This window comes from Callospermophilus lateralis, chromosome 14 (assembly GCF_048772815.1).
Source record: "Callospermophilus lateralis isolate mCalLat2 chromosome 14, mCalLat2.hap1, whole genome shotgun sequence".
NCBI classification, from domain to species: Eukaryota; Metazoa; Chordata; class Mammalia; order Rodentia; family Sciuridae; genus Callospermophilus; species Callospermophilus lateralis.
The window spans coordinates 56,228,829-56,245,955 of record NC_135318.1 but is presented as its reverse complement, the minus strand read 5'-3'; the positions used below and the strand labels follow the sequence as shown (position 1 = coordinate 56,245,955).

The window sequence follows — 17,127 nt, the reverse complement described above, 5'->3', positions numbered from 1 at the left end:
TAAAAATTTTCTCCCATTCTGTTGACTTGCTCTTCACGTTATTGTTTCCTTTGCTATGAAGAAGCTTTTTAGTTTGAATCCATCCCATTTATTGATTCCTGATTTTGTTTCTTATGCTTTAGGAGTCTTATCAAGGAAGTCAGTTTTCCATATAGATTTCCAGTTTTCCCAGCACCATTTGTTGAAGAGGCTATCTTTTCTTCAATGTATGTTTTTGGCGCCTTTGTCTAATATGAGATAACTGTGTTTATGTGGGTTTGTCTCTGTGTCCTTTATTCTGTACCATTGGTCTGCATATCTATTTTGGTGCCAATACCATGCTGTTTTTGTTACTATAGCTCTATAATGTAGTATAAAGTCTGATATTGTAATGCCTCTTGCTTCACTCTTCTTGCTAAGGATTGCTTTGGCTATTCTGGGTCTCTTATTTTTCCAGATGAATTTCATGATTGCTTTTCCTATTTCTATGAGGAATGTCATTGGTATTTTTATTGGAATTGCATTAAAAATTGTATAGTGCTTTTGGTAGTATGGTCATGTTGACAATATTAATTCAGGAACAAGGTAGATCTTTTCATCTTTTAAGATCTTCTTTAATTTCCTTCTTTAGTTTTCATTGTAGAGGTCTTTTCACTTCTTTTGTTAGGTTGATTCCCAAGTATTTTTTTTTCCTGAGGCTACTATAAATGAGGTAGTTTTCCTAATTTCTCTTTCAGAGGATTCATCACTAATGTACAGAAATGCATTTGATTTATGGGTACTGATTTCATATCCTGTTACTTTGCTGAATTCTTTAGTTCTAGATGTTTTCTGGTGGAATTTTTTGGATCCTCTAAGTGTAGAATCATGTCATTGGCAAACAGTGATAGTTTGAGTTCTTCTTTTCCTATTCGTATCTCTTTAATTTTTTTCATCTGTCTAATTGCTCTGGCTAGAATTTCAAGGATTATGTTGAATAGAAGTGGTGAAAGAGGGCATTCCTGTCTTGTTCCAGTTTTTAGAGGAGATGCTTTCAGTTTTTCTCTATTTAAGAATGATGTTGGCCTTGGGCTTATCATAGATATAGCTTTTACAACGTTGAGATATGTTTCTTTTTTTTTTTTTTTAAAGAGAGAATTTTTAATATTTATTTATTTAGTTTTCGGTGGACACAACATCTTTGTTTGTATGTGGTGCTGAGGATCGAACCCGGGCCGCACGCATGCCAGGCGAGCGCGCTACTGCTTGAGCCATATCCCCAGCCCAAGAGATATGTTTCTAATATCCCTAGTTGTTCTAGTGTTTTGAACATGAAGTGGTGCTGTATTTTGTCGAATGCTTTTTCTGCATCTATTAAGATAATTGTATGATTTTTATCTTTAAGTCTATTGATGTGATGAATTACGTTTATTGATTTTCATATGTTGAACCAACCTTGCATCCCTGGAATGAACCCCACTTGATTGTGGTGCAATATCTTTTTTTTTTTTTTTTTGCTGGTGCTGGGAATTGAACCCAGGAACTTGGCATGCTAGGCAAGTTCTGTACCAACGGAGCTATTTCCCCAGCCTGTACTATCTTTTTAATATCTGTTTTTGTATTTGATTTACTAGAATTTTATTGAGAATTTTTGCATCTAATTTCATTAGAAATATTGGTCTGAAGTTTTCTTTCCTTGCTGTGTCTTTGTCTGGTTTTGCCTCAGAGTGATACTGGTGTCATAGAATGAGTTTAGAAGGATTCCCTCTTTTTCTATTTCATGGAATAATTTGAGTAGTATTGGTATTAGTTCTTCTTTGAAGGTCTTGTACATCTTGGCTGTGAATCTGTTTGGTTCTAAGGTTTTCTTAGTTAGTAGGCTTTTTATGGTGTCTTCTATTTCATTATTTGAAATTGATCTGTTTTTATATCCTCCTGATTCATTTTAGGGTAGATCGTATGCCCTAGAAATTTGTCAACGTCTTCAAGATTTTCTGTTTTATTGGAGTGTTGATTTTCAAAATAGTTTCTAATTATCTTCTGTATTTCAGTAAGTATCTGTATGATATTTTCTTTTTCATCAGGAATTTCAGTAATTTGAGTTTTCTCTATCCTTCTTAGCGTGGCTAAGGGTTTATCAATTTTATTTATTTTTTCAAAGAACCAATGTTGTGTGCTGATCACTCAGAAAACACTCTTGGTTCGAATTTTGTCCAAATTTGAGTGTCTTTATTTAGTTGGCTGGTGACTGCCCCTCAGCAAGATGCTGTTCAGGGTACAGTGCCCATCTTAATGTATTCAAGCTTTTTAAAAATAAAAACCACTTTTGTCTTGCGTAGGGGGTGTCTACAATTGCACAGAGCAGGCAAGCTCTGTTGCAAAGCAAGCTCCTTACAGAAGCTAAAATTAGTAATTAGCTTGCAAGTGTCTGTAGCAAGGGTTGGGGACTTTTCAATTAGGGGTGGGGTTGATATTTGCGGTTGGGCAGGGGTTGCAACTATTAAAGTTTCTTATTTAGGTTAACTGCCCACTGTAATCAAGATGATTTCTTTTTAAAATGAAGTTACTTAGGCTAAGTTCTTTAAGTACTACTTATAACCAGAATAGCTTAATATTACTTAGCCTATAATTTTACATTATTTATTGATATCCTACAATCTATAGGGTGCCTACTGACTAAACTAGGCCATCGCACCAACTTTTTATCAATTTTTTGAATTGTTTCTTTTGTTTTAATTTTATTGATTTCAATTATTTCCTGTCTTTTGCTTTTGGTGTTGATTTGTTCTTCTGTTTCTAGGGCTTTGAGATGTAACATTAGGTCATTTATTTGTTCACTTTTTATTCTTTTAAGGAATGGACTCCATGCAATGAGCTTTCCTATTAGCACTGCCTTCATAGTGTCCCAGACATTTTGATATGTTGTTATCAGTGTTCTCATTTACCTCTAAGAATTTTTTAATCTCCTGTCTGATGTCTCCTGCAATCCACTGTTCATTCAATAGCATATTATTTAGTCTCCAGGTGTTGGAGTAGCTTCGGGTTTTTTATTTTATCATTGATTTCTAATTTCATGCCATTGTGGTCTGATAGAATACAGGGTAGTATCTCTGCTTTTTGGTATTTGCTAAAGGTTACTTTGTGTCATAATATTTGGTCTATTTTAGAGAAGGATCCATGTGCTGCTGAGAAGAAAGTATATTCACTCATTGATGGATGAAATACTCTGTGTATGTCTGTTAAGTCTAAATTTTTTATTGTATTATTTAGTTCTATAGTTTCTTTGTTTAGTTTTTATTTGGAAGATCTACCCAGCAGTGAAAGAGGTGTGTTAAAGTCATCCAGTATTATTGTTTTGTTATCTATTTGATTCTTGAAATTGAGAAGAGTTTGTTTGATGTATGTAGATGCTCCATTGTTTGGGACATATATATATTTATGATTGTTATGTCTTGTTGATGTATGGGTCCCTTCAGCAGTATGAAATGTCCTTCTTTATCTCTTCTGACTAACTGTAGCTTGAAGTCTACTTTATCTGATATGCAGATGGAAACCCTTGATTGTTTATGCAGTCCATGTGAGTGGTATGTTTTTTCTCCAACCTTTCATTTTCAATCTGTGGATTTTTTTCCTATCAGATGAATTTCTTGAAGGCAGCATATTGTTGGGTTGTTTTTAAAAATCCAATCTGCCGGTCTGTATCTTTTGAGTGATGAATTTAGGCCATTAATATTCAGGGTTATTATTGAGACATGGTTTGTATTCACTGTTGTTTGGGCTTATTTTTGGTTTTTAATTTGATTTGGTTTTTCCTTTGATTGGCTTTTCCCTTAGTGTAGTTCCTCCCTTTGCTGATTTTCATTGTTGTTTTTCATTTCCTCCTCATTGAATATTTTCCTGAGGATGTTCTGTAGTGCAGACTTTCTAGCTGCAGATTCTTTTAACTTTTATCATGGAAGGTATTTTTTCGACATCAAATCAAAAGCTTAAATTTTCTGGATATAAGATTCTTGTTTGGCATCGTTTTCTTTCACAGCTTGGTACATGTTATTTTAGGACCTCCTAGCTTTGAAGATCTGTGTTGAGAAATTTGTTGAGATCCAAATTGGTTTCCATCTATATGTAATCTGATTCCTTTCTCTTTTGGCTTTTAAAATTCTATCTTTATTCTGTATGCTAGTCATTTTTATGTAATGTGCCTTGGTGTGGATATGTTATAGTTTTGTACATTTGGTGTCCTATAAGCCTCTTGTATTCAATTTTCCAATTCATTCTTCAGGTTTGGGAAATTTTCTGATAGTATTTCATTGAATAGATTGTGCTTGCCTTTGGTTTGTATCTCTATGCCTTACCAAAATAGGGTAATTCATAAATTTGGACTTCTCATGTTATTCCATAATGTTTGGATGTTCTGCTCATGGTTACTTACCATCTTCACTGTGTAGTCAACTTTATTTTCAAGATTATGTATTTTGTCTTCATTGTACTGTCTTCCAAGTGATCTAGTCTGTTGGTGATGTTTTCTATTGAGTTTTTAATTTGGTTTATTGTTTCCATCATTTCAAGGATTTCTGTTTGTTTTCAGAATCTCTCTTTGTTGAAGTAATCTTTTGCTTCCTGTATTTGCTCACGTAGCTCTTTATCAAAGCAATCTTTTGTTGCATGTGTTTGCTCTCTTAAATCATCCTTAAGTTTGTGGAACATTTTAATTATGTACATCCTGAACTTTTTCTCTGTGCTGTCAATGGATTCTAATAATGTAGTATCTTGGTTTGTTTGGGGCACTTTCTTTTTTTTTTAATATTTGTTTTTTAGTTTTAGGTAGACACAACATCTTTATTTTACTTTTATGTGGTGCTGAGAATCGAACCCAGCGCCCCGCACATGCCAGGCGAGCACGCTACCGCTTAAGCCACATCCCTAGCCCCTGTTTAGGGCACTTTCTTCCCTTATTTTTTCATGTTGTTTGTGTGTCTTCCCCTCTAGCAGTGCAGATCCGAGATATTACAGTTTCTACACTTATAGACTTATAGTGTCCCTACAGGTTTCCAGTATCTCTCCTTTTAGGGGAGATCAATATTAACAGATCCTAGTGCAAACAATATGCAGCCTTAAATAAATAGCTCCTATTAAGATGTTTACAGTTTTGTTGCAATAAACAAAAATGGTGTATTCCATTATTATCTATAATATAAACAATAGATTTGTAAAAGGGTCCATAGTTTCTAATAATGGACAAAGAGAGAATCCAGGGAGGGGGTGTAGGATGAGATAGATGTTAAGGAGGTAGGAAATGAGGATATAGAAATATTAGATCTTAGGAAGTGTGAAAGAGGAATGAATAGAAGTTGGCTGGTAGCAGGAGAAAAGAGAGAAAGAGACTCTGAGGAGACAGATAAATGGGAAGAAAATAGAGGGAATACAAAAACAAAACAAAATTAATAAGAAAATGAAAAACAAGAGATAAAAGAGTATACAACAAAGTTGTAATATACTATTCAGACAACCCAATCCTTAGTAGCCTACTACATGAAAAATACTTGGTTTCACAAATGTTGGGGATGTGAGGGTGGGAAAAGAGGGGGGAAAAAAAAAACCTAGAAGGAAAATTGTACAATTCTGAGTTCAGTATCTTTCCTGCTTGCCTTCTCATTTGATAGTTGGAGTTGGTTGTCTGGTGTTTGCTAGTATCTCCATTCTTAGTATTGTAAAGGTTATTAGGGTGGGAGGATTGGTCTTGGAGGCGGAACTCCTGGAGGAAGGATATAGCACTTGCCGGTCCCTGTTCAAAGACTGTGCTCCAAGGATCTTCTTTGGGGCCCACTTGTGAGATGTGGGTGCCTAATCTTAGCCCTTTATATCGCCTATAGACCCCACAATTCTTGGTCTCTTAATTTATACTCTAAACTGTATCTCTCTCGCCCTTTCCCTTTCTACTTCCCAATCAGGAATCTCTCTCTCCAGTGGTCCTGTGGGCAGAGTACTGGGGTCTGTACCCCTGTCGTGGAGAGCTGTTCTGTATCGGGCAGATCAGGACCAGGCTTTGAGAGCTACGGGCCAGCCATGTAGCTGCAAGCATTGTGGTGCCGGGTTGGTGGCTGGGGAGAGGGGGGCGTTGGGAGACTATAGGGACCTTGATATTGCTTTTAGGCCTCATCCGGTGTCCCAACATGGGAGTTACCCCAACTAAAGATGGTGATGGTAGTAGCAGGGGTAACTCAAGATTGTGGCAAAGGTGTCCCAAGATGGAGGCGACTACTTTCTGAGATCCCCGGGGTAGTGAGGGTGGGCTGTGTGGTTGGGCAGCATGTTCAGAGATGCAGCACTGTTGCATCTCTGCCTCTTTATCAAAGTGATTTTTCCCTTCCTGTATATTCTCTCTGATTTCATTCTTTATGCTGTCCTTTACTTTTCAGATCAGTTTAACTATGTACATTCTAAACTCCTTGTCTGACATTTCTTTTACTGTGATGTCAGTGGATTCTATTATTTGTTTGTGACAGTTTGTTCCCCTGCTTTTTCATGTTGTTTGTGTGTCTATCCATCTAACAGTATGAATCTAAGGCAGTAGAATTTCTACCCTGTGGACTTGTAGTGTCCCTGAAGTTTTCCAGTACCTTCACTGTTTAGGGGAGATAAATAATAACAACAACCATTGCAAGCAATATACAGCATTAAACCATATAATTCATACTACGACATCTACAGTGTTACTTATGATAATATACAGAAATGATATGATAAGTTATTGCCTATGGTACAAATAGCAAATTTGCAAAAGGATTTACAATTTCAAATGGTGGACAGGGAGAGAACAGAAGTGATATAGGATGTGATGATTATGAGGGAGGAGGAGATAAGACAGAAGTAAAAGATCAAAGGAAGAGTGAAAGGGAGAAAATAGAGATTTGCTGTTAGCAGAAGAAAAGAGAATGAAGGGAAACCATAGGAGAAAAACATACACACACACACACACACACACACACACATATATATATATAAAGTAAAAATTTAAAGCAAAAATAAAAATAAAGTACACAAAACAAAACTAAAAAATAGTAATCCAACATTCTAATTCACAAAAAACTAATCCATAAAAAATAACTGGCTTCAAAAATGCTAGACATGAGAGAAGAAAACAAATATGAAAATATATAAATATCCATGTACCATCAAGGTCACAATTAAATGAGTAAAAGAATAAAAAAATTTTATAAAAGGAAAAAACATCTTGATGAAAAGTTAAAGAATTATTTCTATTGTAGTTAGTATATTCTCAGTTTCTTTTCTCAGCAGTTTTAGGTGGGGGTCATCTGGATCATGATGCTCCACCCTCTGGCTTGCTGGTGTGAGAAAGGTAATCCTGTAGGAGGAATTTCTGGAGACAGGGTTTAGGCTTAGGGGTGGGCTCAAGGCTTTTCACTGAATGCCAGTTGGTCTGGAGATTTAGATCAGTACACTACCAGTGTCCAGTAGTTGCTGGTCCATGCTGGAAGAATGTACCCCAGGGCTCTCCCCTGGGTTCCACGCATGTGATGGGAGACCCCATTCTTAGTCCCCTTTGTCACACTGTGGACACCACGTTTACTGATCTGGGCCTTCAGTCTAGGAACAACTCTCTCCCGGTCCTGCCCTTCTGAGTTCCCAGCCAGATTCACTCCTGCCCTTCCGAGTTCTGGGATTTGTCTCTCCCAGACAGTCCTGCAAGCAATCTAGTTGGAGGGGGAAGGGTAGAGCTGGGTGGGTTTCTGAGACCAGTAGTCTATGTAAACCTCTCTGTACGTTTGATTTTCTCCTCGTCACTTAAGCATACTTTATATTGCTCAATGTATGTTTACTGGACCCGTATTTTGGGTCAAACTTGGGTTTGCCAGGAATTGGCTTCCTCAGGTGCTGGGGTAGTGGGGCGGCACACAGCTGGAAAATGGTGCCTTCCTTTGTTCTCTGCACATAGCCTGGAGAGATGGCGGCTTCTTTCCCCACACACAGATTTGATGTGGTGCATTTTTTAGGTTTGTTGGGCAATGTCCTTGATCTCTAAAGGCTTCATACCCAGGTACGCCTTGGACCTTCCCAAAATGCACCTTGGACCTCCCAAAAATGTGGGTTGCTTTCATTCCCTCATCCCTGTACTGTCCTCACAAAGGAACCACTTTGACTGGTGCTTCTGACCCAGCTATGGCAGCAGCTGTGTCCATGAGGATTTTTTCCTTATTATATCCAACCTCCTGTATCCCCATTCTGCTTTGAATGTCCAATTTTAAATTCCGGTAAAGCACCCCCCACCCCCTTTGGTTCACCCACCTTGTAGAGAAGCTCCTTGTCTACTTTCTTGGTTTCACACCACAAAGCGGCCAGGAACATGACCTCCTCTATTCTGCCATCTTGAAAAACTCTAGCATTTTAATGTCAGTAACTTATATATAATTAATAAGGAAAATACATCAGTGGAAAATAATGACAAAAGGAGCATTTCTTTTTTTTGGAACCGTGGATTGAACCCAGAGTGCTTAACTATTGAGCTATGTCCCCACCCCTTTTTTATTTTTTATTTTAAGGCAGAGTCTCACTAAGTCTCAGTAAGTTGCTTAGAGACTCACTGAGTTGCTGAGGCTGGCTTTGAAGTTGTGATCCTCCTGCTTCAGCCTCTGAATCACTGGGATTATAGACTTTTATCACCATGCCTGCAAGAGCATTTTAGTTTTGAAGACTCTCTGTTCATGGTGTTAAAATATTTCAAAAAAATGCCAAACCCATGTTATTGGGAATCCAAATAGAACAATTCAGTTCTGTTTCAATTTGTGGAGAAGCAAAAGTTGAAGGGATGTGGAATAAGGACATATTTACAGTCTTTATTACTGTGGAGGAGGAATGTAGAGATGAGGTGAAAGATGGGCTTGCTTGGTGAGGCTGGTGGAGGGGTGTCAGGTCAGGGCGTCTCTAGAGTTAGTGTTAAAAGAATCACTATACCTATTCACATCCATAGAGCCTCAAGTTTTTCTGTCTGAACATTTATATTTTCTATTAATTTTCTGATGTTTGGAGAAAATTTAAAAAAAATTTTAATTAGAATGGAAATTGAGTGAAAGGAAATAAGGTGTCCTTTGAACAGAGACATAAACCACACTCTATCATCCCTCTTCAATACTCCAAAATTTGAAAATGTGAGCTTTCTTAAAACAGGATTTCTACTGTGCTGACTTTTTTGGAAAATGATACTATGTATACATACATTGCATGTTTAAAGTGTTCAGGTTTTCACTGAATACTTGTACATCTGTTGTCTCATTTGAAATCCCTCAATGAGTATGGTATTATATGAATTTTCATTTTAAAGATTAGGAATTGGGAAGTTTAGAGATAATATACAAACTGACTCAAAATAGTGCTTTTTCTGCTTCTCAAAATGTTTTATGTGTGGGTGTATTTGCATTGGTAGTCGTCTAAAGAGACTTGTTCTGAAATGTTAACAGTGCTTATTTCTTGGGTAGTGGGATCTTATTTTTTATGCTTTAATTTGTATTGTGTTTTCTAACTTTATGTATTTATCATTTTTATAATCAGAAAAAGTGAAAACTATATGTTAAGTCCAAAGAAACCCAGTGGAAAAAAGTATCTGAAGGCAAGTTGTATGATTACATCACCTTTTCTCTGCAGACACGTCAGGTTCTTGAGGAGCTGACTGAATTGCCAGTGATGGTGGAGCTAGCCAGTGATTTCCTAGATAGAAACACACCAGTCTTTCGAGATGATGTTTGCTTTTTCATTAGTCAATCAGGTAAGTTCATTTTAAAAACTTGAAGGAAAGTCATTTTTTTCTAATAATTCTAGCATATCTTGGCAAACAATGGTATTTAAAAATAAATTGGTTTTGCATGACATACAGATTTACTTCTGTATTTATGTTCTTTATGAATTAGTAAAAATGAATATCTTTTACTTGCAAAGAGTTGAATTTTCAGACAGGAGGCAAAGGGATCCTAAAAAAACCTATTATTAAAAAATTTTTAAGTTTATTAAAGGCATCTTTTCTGTTTCATTTAAAATGTGTGATATTATTAAAAATGTGATCCATTTGTTTTTACTTCTAAGAAACAACATATGCTGAAACTATTCCATGTTGTTCTTTTGCTATACTCTTTTATACAGGTGAGACAGCAGATACCCTGATGGGTCTTCGGTACTGTAAGGAGAGAGGAGCTTTAACTGTGGGAATCACAAACACAGTTGGCAGTTCTATATCAAGGGAGACAGATTGTGGTGTTCATATTAATGCCGGCCCTGAGATTGGTGTGGCCAGTACAAAGGTAAATTCTTGAATTCTCTCTCTGATGATTATTAATCATAGTATTGGGTGAAACAGACTAGCGTATAGTATAGTCTATATATTCTTTTTTTTTTTTTTTTTTTTTTTTATAGAACTCATACATTTTACTTGTCATTGTAATTATTGTAAGACTTAAAGGTCAGTATAGATAAGACTGTCATCTACTCTTCTTCCCTCCAATCTTAGTGTTTAAAAAGGACAAAGTACATATCATAAGTCTACTTTGAAAATGTTTCTGCTGGCTGTCCCTATTCATCACTTGTAATCCTCCTGTGAGGAATAGTGGAATACATAGTACTTATGCATATGGCACCCCTTTCTTTTATTAAATATAGTTAGGAATTAGAAAAGTAATAGATTGGAAATATCCAGTTTAATTAAAGTAGTTTTGACATTTTTATTTATAGATTCCTGGATTTTTATAAATAGGTCAAAATTATGTACTACTTTTGAAGGTTTGTAAGGAGTATACATTATTTGGCAATTTAAAAACTAATATTTTTTAAAAATTAAAAAACAATAGCTAAATTATAGACCCAACCTAGGTGCCCTTCTACAGATAAATAATCAGATAAAGAAAGTGTAGTACATATACACAATGGAATATTACTCGGCCATAAAGAAGAATAAAATTATGGCATTTGCTGGTAAATGGATGGGACTGAAGAATATCATCCTAAGTAAAATAAGTCAGTCTCCCCAAAACAAAGGCTGAATGTTTTCTCTCATATTCGGATGTTGACTCACAATAATGGGGGTGGGTAGGGAAGAATAGAAGTACTTTGGATTAGACAAAGGGTAATGAAGGGAAGGGAGGGTGAATGGGAATAGGAAAAATAGTAGAATAAATTGAACATTACTATCCTATGTGCATGTATGATTAATTCTGTATCATGTACAACAAGAAGAATGAGAAGTATAATATATATGTATAATAGTTTAATATATAATATATGTATAATAGTTTAATATATAATATATGTATAATAGTTTAATATCTAATATATGTATAATAGTTTAATATATAATATATATGTATAAAAGTTTCATATAATGTATAATATATATGTATAATAGTTTCATATATTGTATGTCAAGATAGATTCTATCATGCATAACTAATAAGAACAAATAAAAATACCAAATAATTGAGTATTTTATGAAAATATATATATTTCTAGTTAGACGTTACATCTGTGGAGGTATAAAGGAACTTTCATTTCTTTCTCTCCTTTTTTGGTATGTTGGATGGAACTCACAGGTGCTTCACCATAGTTACACCCTCAGTCTTTTTTATTTTTTGAAAGGATCTCAGTAAGTTACTGAGGGTCTTACTAAGTTGCTGAGACTGGCCTTGTACTTGAAATCCTCCGCTTTATCTTCCCAAGTCCCTGGGATTACAATCATGTACCACTACTCCTGGCTTCTGCCTTTGCCTTTTAGTTCTTTTTTTTTTTTTTTTTAAGAATACTTTATTTAATTTTTCTTATTGGGTCTTTTTAGTTATACATGACAATAGAATTCACTTTGACATAATTATAAAAGCTTGGAATATAATTTGTTCTGATTTAATTCCTAGTTCTCCTTCCCCCATTCCCTTCTCACAACTCTACTGATCTTTCTGCTATTTATTTGCAGTTTTAAAAAAATTGTTAGGGATGTACACGATGGTGAGATTCACTGTGGTTATATTCATATATGTACATAGGAAGGTTATATTGTATTCATTTTACAATCTTTTCTTTTCCCATTTCCCCTCCCTTCCCTTCATTTCCTTTAGTCTACCCCACTGAACTTCTATTCTTCCCCCGACTCCTGCTTATTGTGGGTTAGTTTCCGCATATCAGAGAAAACATTTGACCTTTGTTTTTTTGTGATTGGCTTATTTCACTTAGCATGATAGTCTCCAGATCCATCTATTTACCAGCAAATGTCATAAAGTCATTCTTCTTTATGATTAAGTAATACTCCGTTGTGTATGTATGCCATATTTTCTTTTTCCATTCATTTGTTGAAGGGCACCTAGGTTGGCTCTTTAGCTTGGCTGTTGTGAATTGAGCTTCTATATAAACATTGCTGTGGCTGTGTCTCTGTAGTATGCTGATTTTAAATCCTTTGGATATTTACTGAGCAGTGGGATGGCTGGGTCATATTGTGGTTCCATTCCTAGTTTTTTGAGGAATGTCCATATTGCTTTCCAGAACAGTTGCACTAATTTGCAGTCCCACCAATAATTTATGAGTGTACCTTTTCCTCTATATCCTTGCCAACATTTATTCTTATTGTATTCTTGATAATTGCCATTTTGACTGGAGCGAGATGAAAGCTCAGTGTAGTTTTAATTTGCATTTCTCTAATTGCTAGAGATGTTGAATATTTTTTCATTTGTTAACCATTTGTATTTCTTCTTTTGAGAAGTGTTCAGTTCTTTTGCCCATTTATTGATTGGATTATTATTATTATTTTAGGTGTTAAGTTTTTGAGTTCTTTATATATCTTGGATATTAATACCCTATCTCAGGAGTGGGTGGCAGAGATTTTCTCCCATTCTGTTGGTTCTCTCTTCACACTCTTTATTGTTTCCTTTGTTGTAAAGAAGCTTTTTAATTTGATTTTACTTCTTGAGACTTAGGAATCTTTTAAGGAAGTCAGTTCCTGAGCTGACATGTTGGAGTATTGGGCCTACATTTTCTTACAGCAGGTGCAGGGTTTCTGATCTAATTCCTAGGTCTTTGATCTACTTTGAGTTTTGTGGAAGATGAGAGAAGGGGGTTAAATTTCATTCTACTGCATATGAATTTCCAGTTTTCCCTGAACCATTTGTTAAAAAGGTTACTTTTTTTCCAATGTATGTTTGGTCTAGTATGAGATACCTATATTCATGTGGGTTTGTCTCTGTGTTTTTATTGGACTTCATATCTGTTTTGATGCCAATAGTATGCTATTTTTGTTACTGTTGCTCTGTAGTATATAATTTAGTTCTGGTATTTTGATGCCTCCTACTTCTAAACAATGCCTCCTTTTCTAAACAATTGCTTTGGCTATTCTGAATCTTTTATTTATGCAAATGAATTCCATAACTGCTTTTCTAGTTCTGTGAAGAATATCATTGTAATTTTGATGGGAAATGCATTGAATCTGTATAGTGCCTTAGATAGTATGGCCATTTTGACAGTACTAATTCTGCCTATCCCAAAACATGGGAGATCTTTCCATCTTTTGAGATCTTCTTCAATTTCTTTCTTCAGTGTTCTATGATTTTCATTGTATAGGTCCTTTACCTCTTTTGTTAGATTGATTCCCAATTATTTTATTTATTTTTGAAGCTATTTTCAATGGGACAGTTTTCCTAATTCTTTTTTAGTAGATTCATCATTTAGTACAGGAACGTGATTTATTTGTGGATGTTGACCTTAGATCCTGCTGCTTTTCTGAATTTCAGTTCTTTTAAAGGCTTATTAAGACCATGTAGCTCTTTGAAAGTAGGACATGCATAAATTTAATAATAATTTAAAAAAATCAGGGCTGAGGTTGTATCTTAGTGGTAGAGTGCTTGTCTAGCGTGTGTGAGGCATTGGGTTCGATTATCAGCACCACATAAAAATAAAATAAAGGTCCACGAACAACTAAAAAATATTTTTAAAAAATCAACCTTAGAAAGTTATATAAATGCATTTGATGCAGATGACTTATCTCTCCATAGATACTACACTTTATGATTTCCAAATATTCAATTTCTCATTATCTGTTTTTCTGTTTAAATCTAATATTTTTTGCTGATTATCAAATAAGACACTTTAGTACTGATGGTTTTGAGTTTAATTAAAGGGTTATGGAAGATGATGGTAATGGATCAGTAACCACACTTAACTTTTTTTTTTCCTCAAAAAGAATCTCATGGAAAAAAATTTTTTGTGCAAAATTTGTAATTCTTATGTAAAAACTTTTGAGGTTTTAATTTCTTGGGTATTTTGATACTACTAACACTATAATTTATGGATAGCTGAAACTTGAATTTTCTCCATATGGTAATTAAAATGTAAGTTGTTTGTGCTTGGTTTTCATCCTGTGGCTGAATAAATAACCAGCTTCCCTCAGCTACAGTTAATGGATTTTTAGAGCAGTGTCCAGACAGATGCTTTGATGAGGGTGGCGATTAGAATCCCAGGGCTTCTTTATTCACAACATAGCGTGAAACAAGGGCTTTAATGTGGTGTATGTGGAATATAGCACAGTTCAACTTTTATAAGATCTTTCTGGAATTGTGAGCTGCTAAGGGAAATGCTATTTTTAAAATTTTCACTTTTTTTTAAAACGAGAACTTTTTATTATGACAATATTCAAACATGTAGCAGAGTTAAAATAATTTTACATTAACACCCATCAATACTCATCAATTGGATTCTACCATTAACCTTTTTTCTACAGTTTTACAGAGATACAGTTTTCATGATATAACATTCACCAATTTTAAGTGTGTAGTGTCAGTAAATTTATTTGGCTATGCATCTGTCCCAACAACCCAGTTTTAGACTAAGACTTTATTTATTTATTTTTTCTGATTTACAGTATTTTTTTTCCATTTTTTTATTGGTTGTTCAAAACATTACAAAGCTCTTGACATATCATATTTCATACATTAGATTCAAGTGGGTTATGAACTCCCATTTTTACCCCAAATACAGATTGCAGAATCACATTGGTTATACATCCACATTTTTACATAATGCCATATTAGTAACTGTTGTATTCTGCTACCTTTCCTATCCTCTACTATCCCCCCTCCATTCCCCTCCCATCTTCTCTCTCTACCCCATCTACTGTAATTCATTTCTCTCCTTGTTTTTTTTCCCATTCCCCTCACAACCTCTTATATGTAATTTTGTATAACAATGAGGGTCTCCTTCCATTTCCATGCAATTTCCCTTTTCTCTCCCTTTCCCTCCCACCTCATGTCTCTGTTTAATGTTAATCTTTTCCTCCTGCTCTTCCTCCCTGCTCTGTTCTTAATTACTCTCATTATATCAAAGAAGACATTTGGCATTTATATTTTAGGAATTGGCAGCTTCACATAGCATAATCTGCTCTAATGCCATCCATTTCCCTGCAAATTCCATGATTTTGTCATTTTTTAGTGCAGAGTAATACTCCATTGTGTATAAATGCCACATTTTTTTAATCCATTCATCTATTGAAGGGCATCTGGGTTGGTTCCACAGTCTAGCTATTGTGAATTGTGCTGCTATGAACATCGATGTGGCAGTATCCCTGTAGTATGCTCTTTTAAGGTCTTCAGGGAATAGTCCGAGAAGGGCAATAGCTGGGTCAAATAGTGGTTCCATTCCCAGCTTTCCCAGGAATCTCCATACTGCTTTCCAAATTGGCCTCACCAATTTGCAGTCCCACCAGCAATGAACAAGTGAATGGTAAATGTGTATGTTAATGGGTAATCAAAAGAGTTGATCATTGACCCTGTTCCTTAAGCTCTATGATCCAGCTTATGAATTCCCAGCTTTGCCTAAAAAAAACTATTAGGATTACAGGGATATTATTTCTCATAATGTCAGACCATAGACAATTTGATATTTCTATAGGAATTGATGGATATAAATGTGCAGGTTCAGCCATTTTTGTATGTTATTGCAGGTGTTTAAAATTTCACCACAGTGCTGACTTTAGAAATATACTCATCTGACTTTGTTTTTGGCTGAATAAAAAGAAAAACCAAGTTTAAAAGTTCAGAGTCAACATTTTCCTAGTTAATTCTTTCGAACCTCAGTAGATTCTAAATGTGTGGTGTTGCTTAATTTTCTTATACTTGGTTTCCTTGTATATATTGATAAAATAAAAAATATGGGGACTGGGAATACAGTTCAGTCGTAGAGTATTTGCCAAACATGCATGATGTTCTAAGTTCAATTCCCAGCACTGGTGGGGTAGGGTGTAGAGAAAAACATGATTTTAAAATTGGAAATTATACTGTAACAGCAGAGTAATAGAAAAATGTATACATTAAAGTTATCTGTTTAATATTTATATTTAAAAAATAATGTTGAAATGTTTGCATTCCAAAGAAACATTAGTTTATAGAATGACATTTTTAGTAATTGGCTAGTGGAATTGGAATACTTGTTGTCTCATCAGTTTGGACTGGAAACAGTTTGGATATCCCACAAGTCAAGATATTGGGTCTGGGGCTGGGGTTGTGGCTCAGTGGTAGAGCACTTGCCTAGTATGTGTGAGGCACTGGGTTCAATTCTCAGCACCACATATGAATAAATGAATAAACAAAACAGAAGTTTACAAATAATAGAGAAAAATGAATGAGTGAACTGCAAAATAGAAAGTTTTAAAACCTTCTTGTTAGTGGTTCTTACCTGCTCTTTTGGAAGCTTGCTGGAATTTTATCTGTAGTATTGTAGTGCAAAAGCAAACAGGGTGGCCATAGAATCTTTCTCAGTGTGATGTTTCACTAAGTCCTGATGTGTTAGCATTGGTTTTATATGAAATCTGTTTGCTGTCTCTGTACTGGAAGTTCTGTTCAGTTTAATAAGAAAGAGATAAGTAAAACAACAGAAAAGGATAAAACAAAATTCTCCATTGCAGTTTTAATTGACTACTTTATAAAGCACAAGAATATCAACTAAAGACTTAGAATTCTGAGTAAGAATTCAGTAATTGCTTTTTATAAAACATATTGGAAGAAGTCTTCTCTATAAATTGAAAATGTCTACTTAGAAAAGTAGATGAAGAGGTATGTGTTGGAGAGGAACTCTTATTTTTAATAGCTGTAGAAAGTAAGTAAAAAAAAAAAAAAAACTTCACTAAGAAACAAGATGCTC

General features: G+C 35.0%; 1 protein-coding gene across 2 annotated transcripts in view; it reads left to right on the top strand.

Annotated features, from left to right (window-relative positions):
* Nucleotides 1–17,127, top strand: part of Gfpt1 (glutamine--fructose-6-phosphate transaminase 1) — a 67,536-nt gene that overhangs the window by 38,017 nt on the left and 12,392 nt on the right. For both annotated transcript variants that reach the window (XM_076833028.2, XM_076833027.2), the window contains 2 exons: nucleotides 9,616–9,736; nucleotides 10,108–10,265. In XM_076833028.2, coding sequence (XP_076689143.1) covers nucleotides 9,616–9,736; nucleotides 10,108–10,265 — 279 coding nt within the window. The remainder of the gene's footprint in view (nucleotides 1–9,615; nucleotides 9,737–10,107; nucleotides 10,266–17,127) is intronic.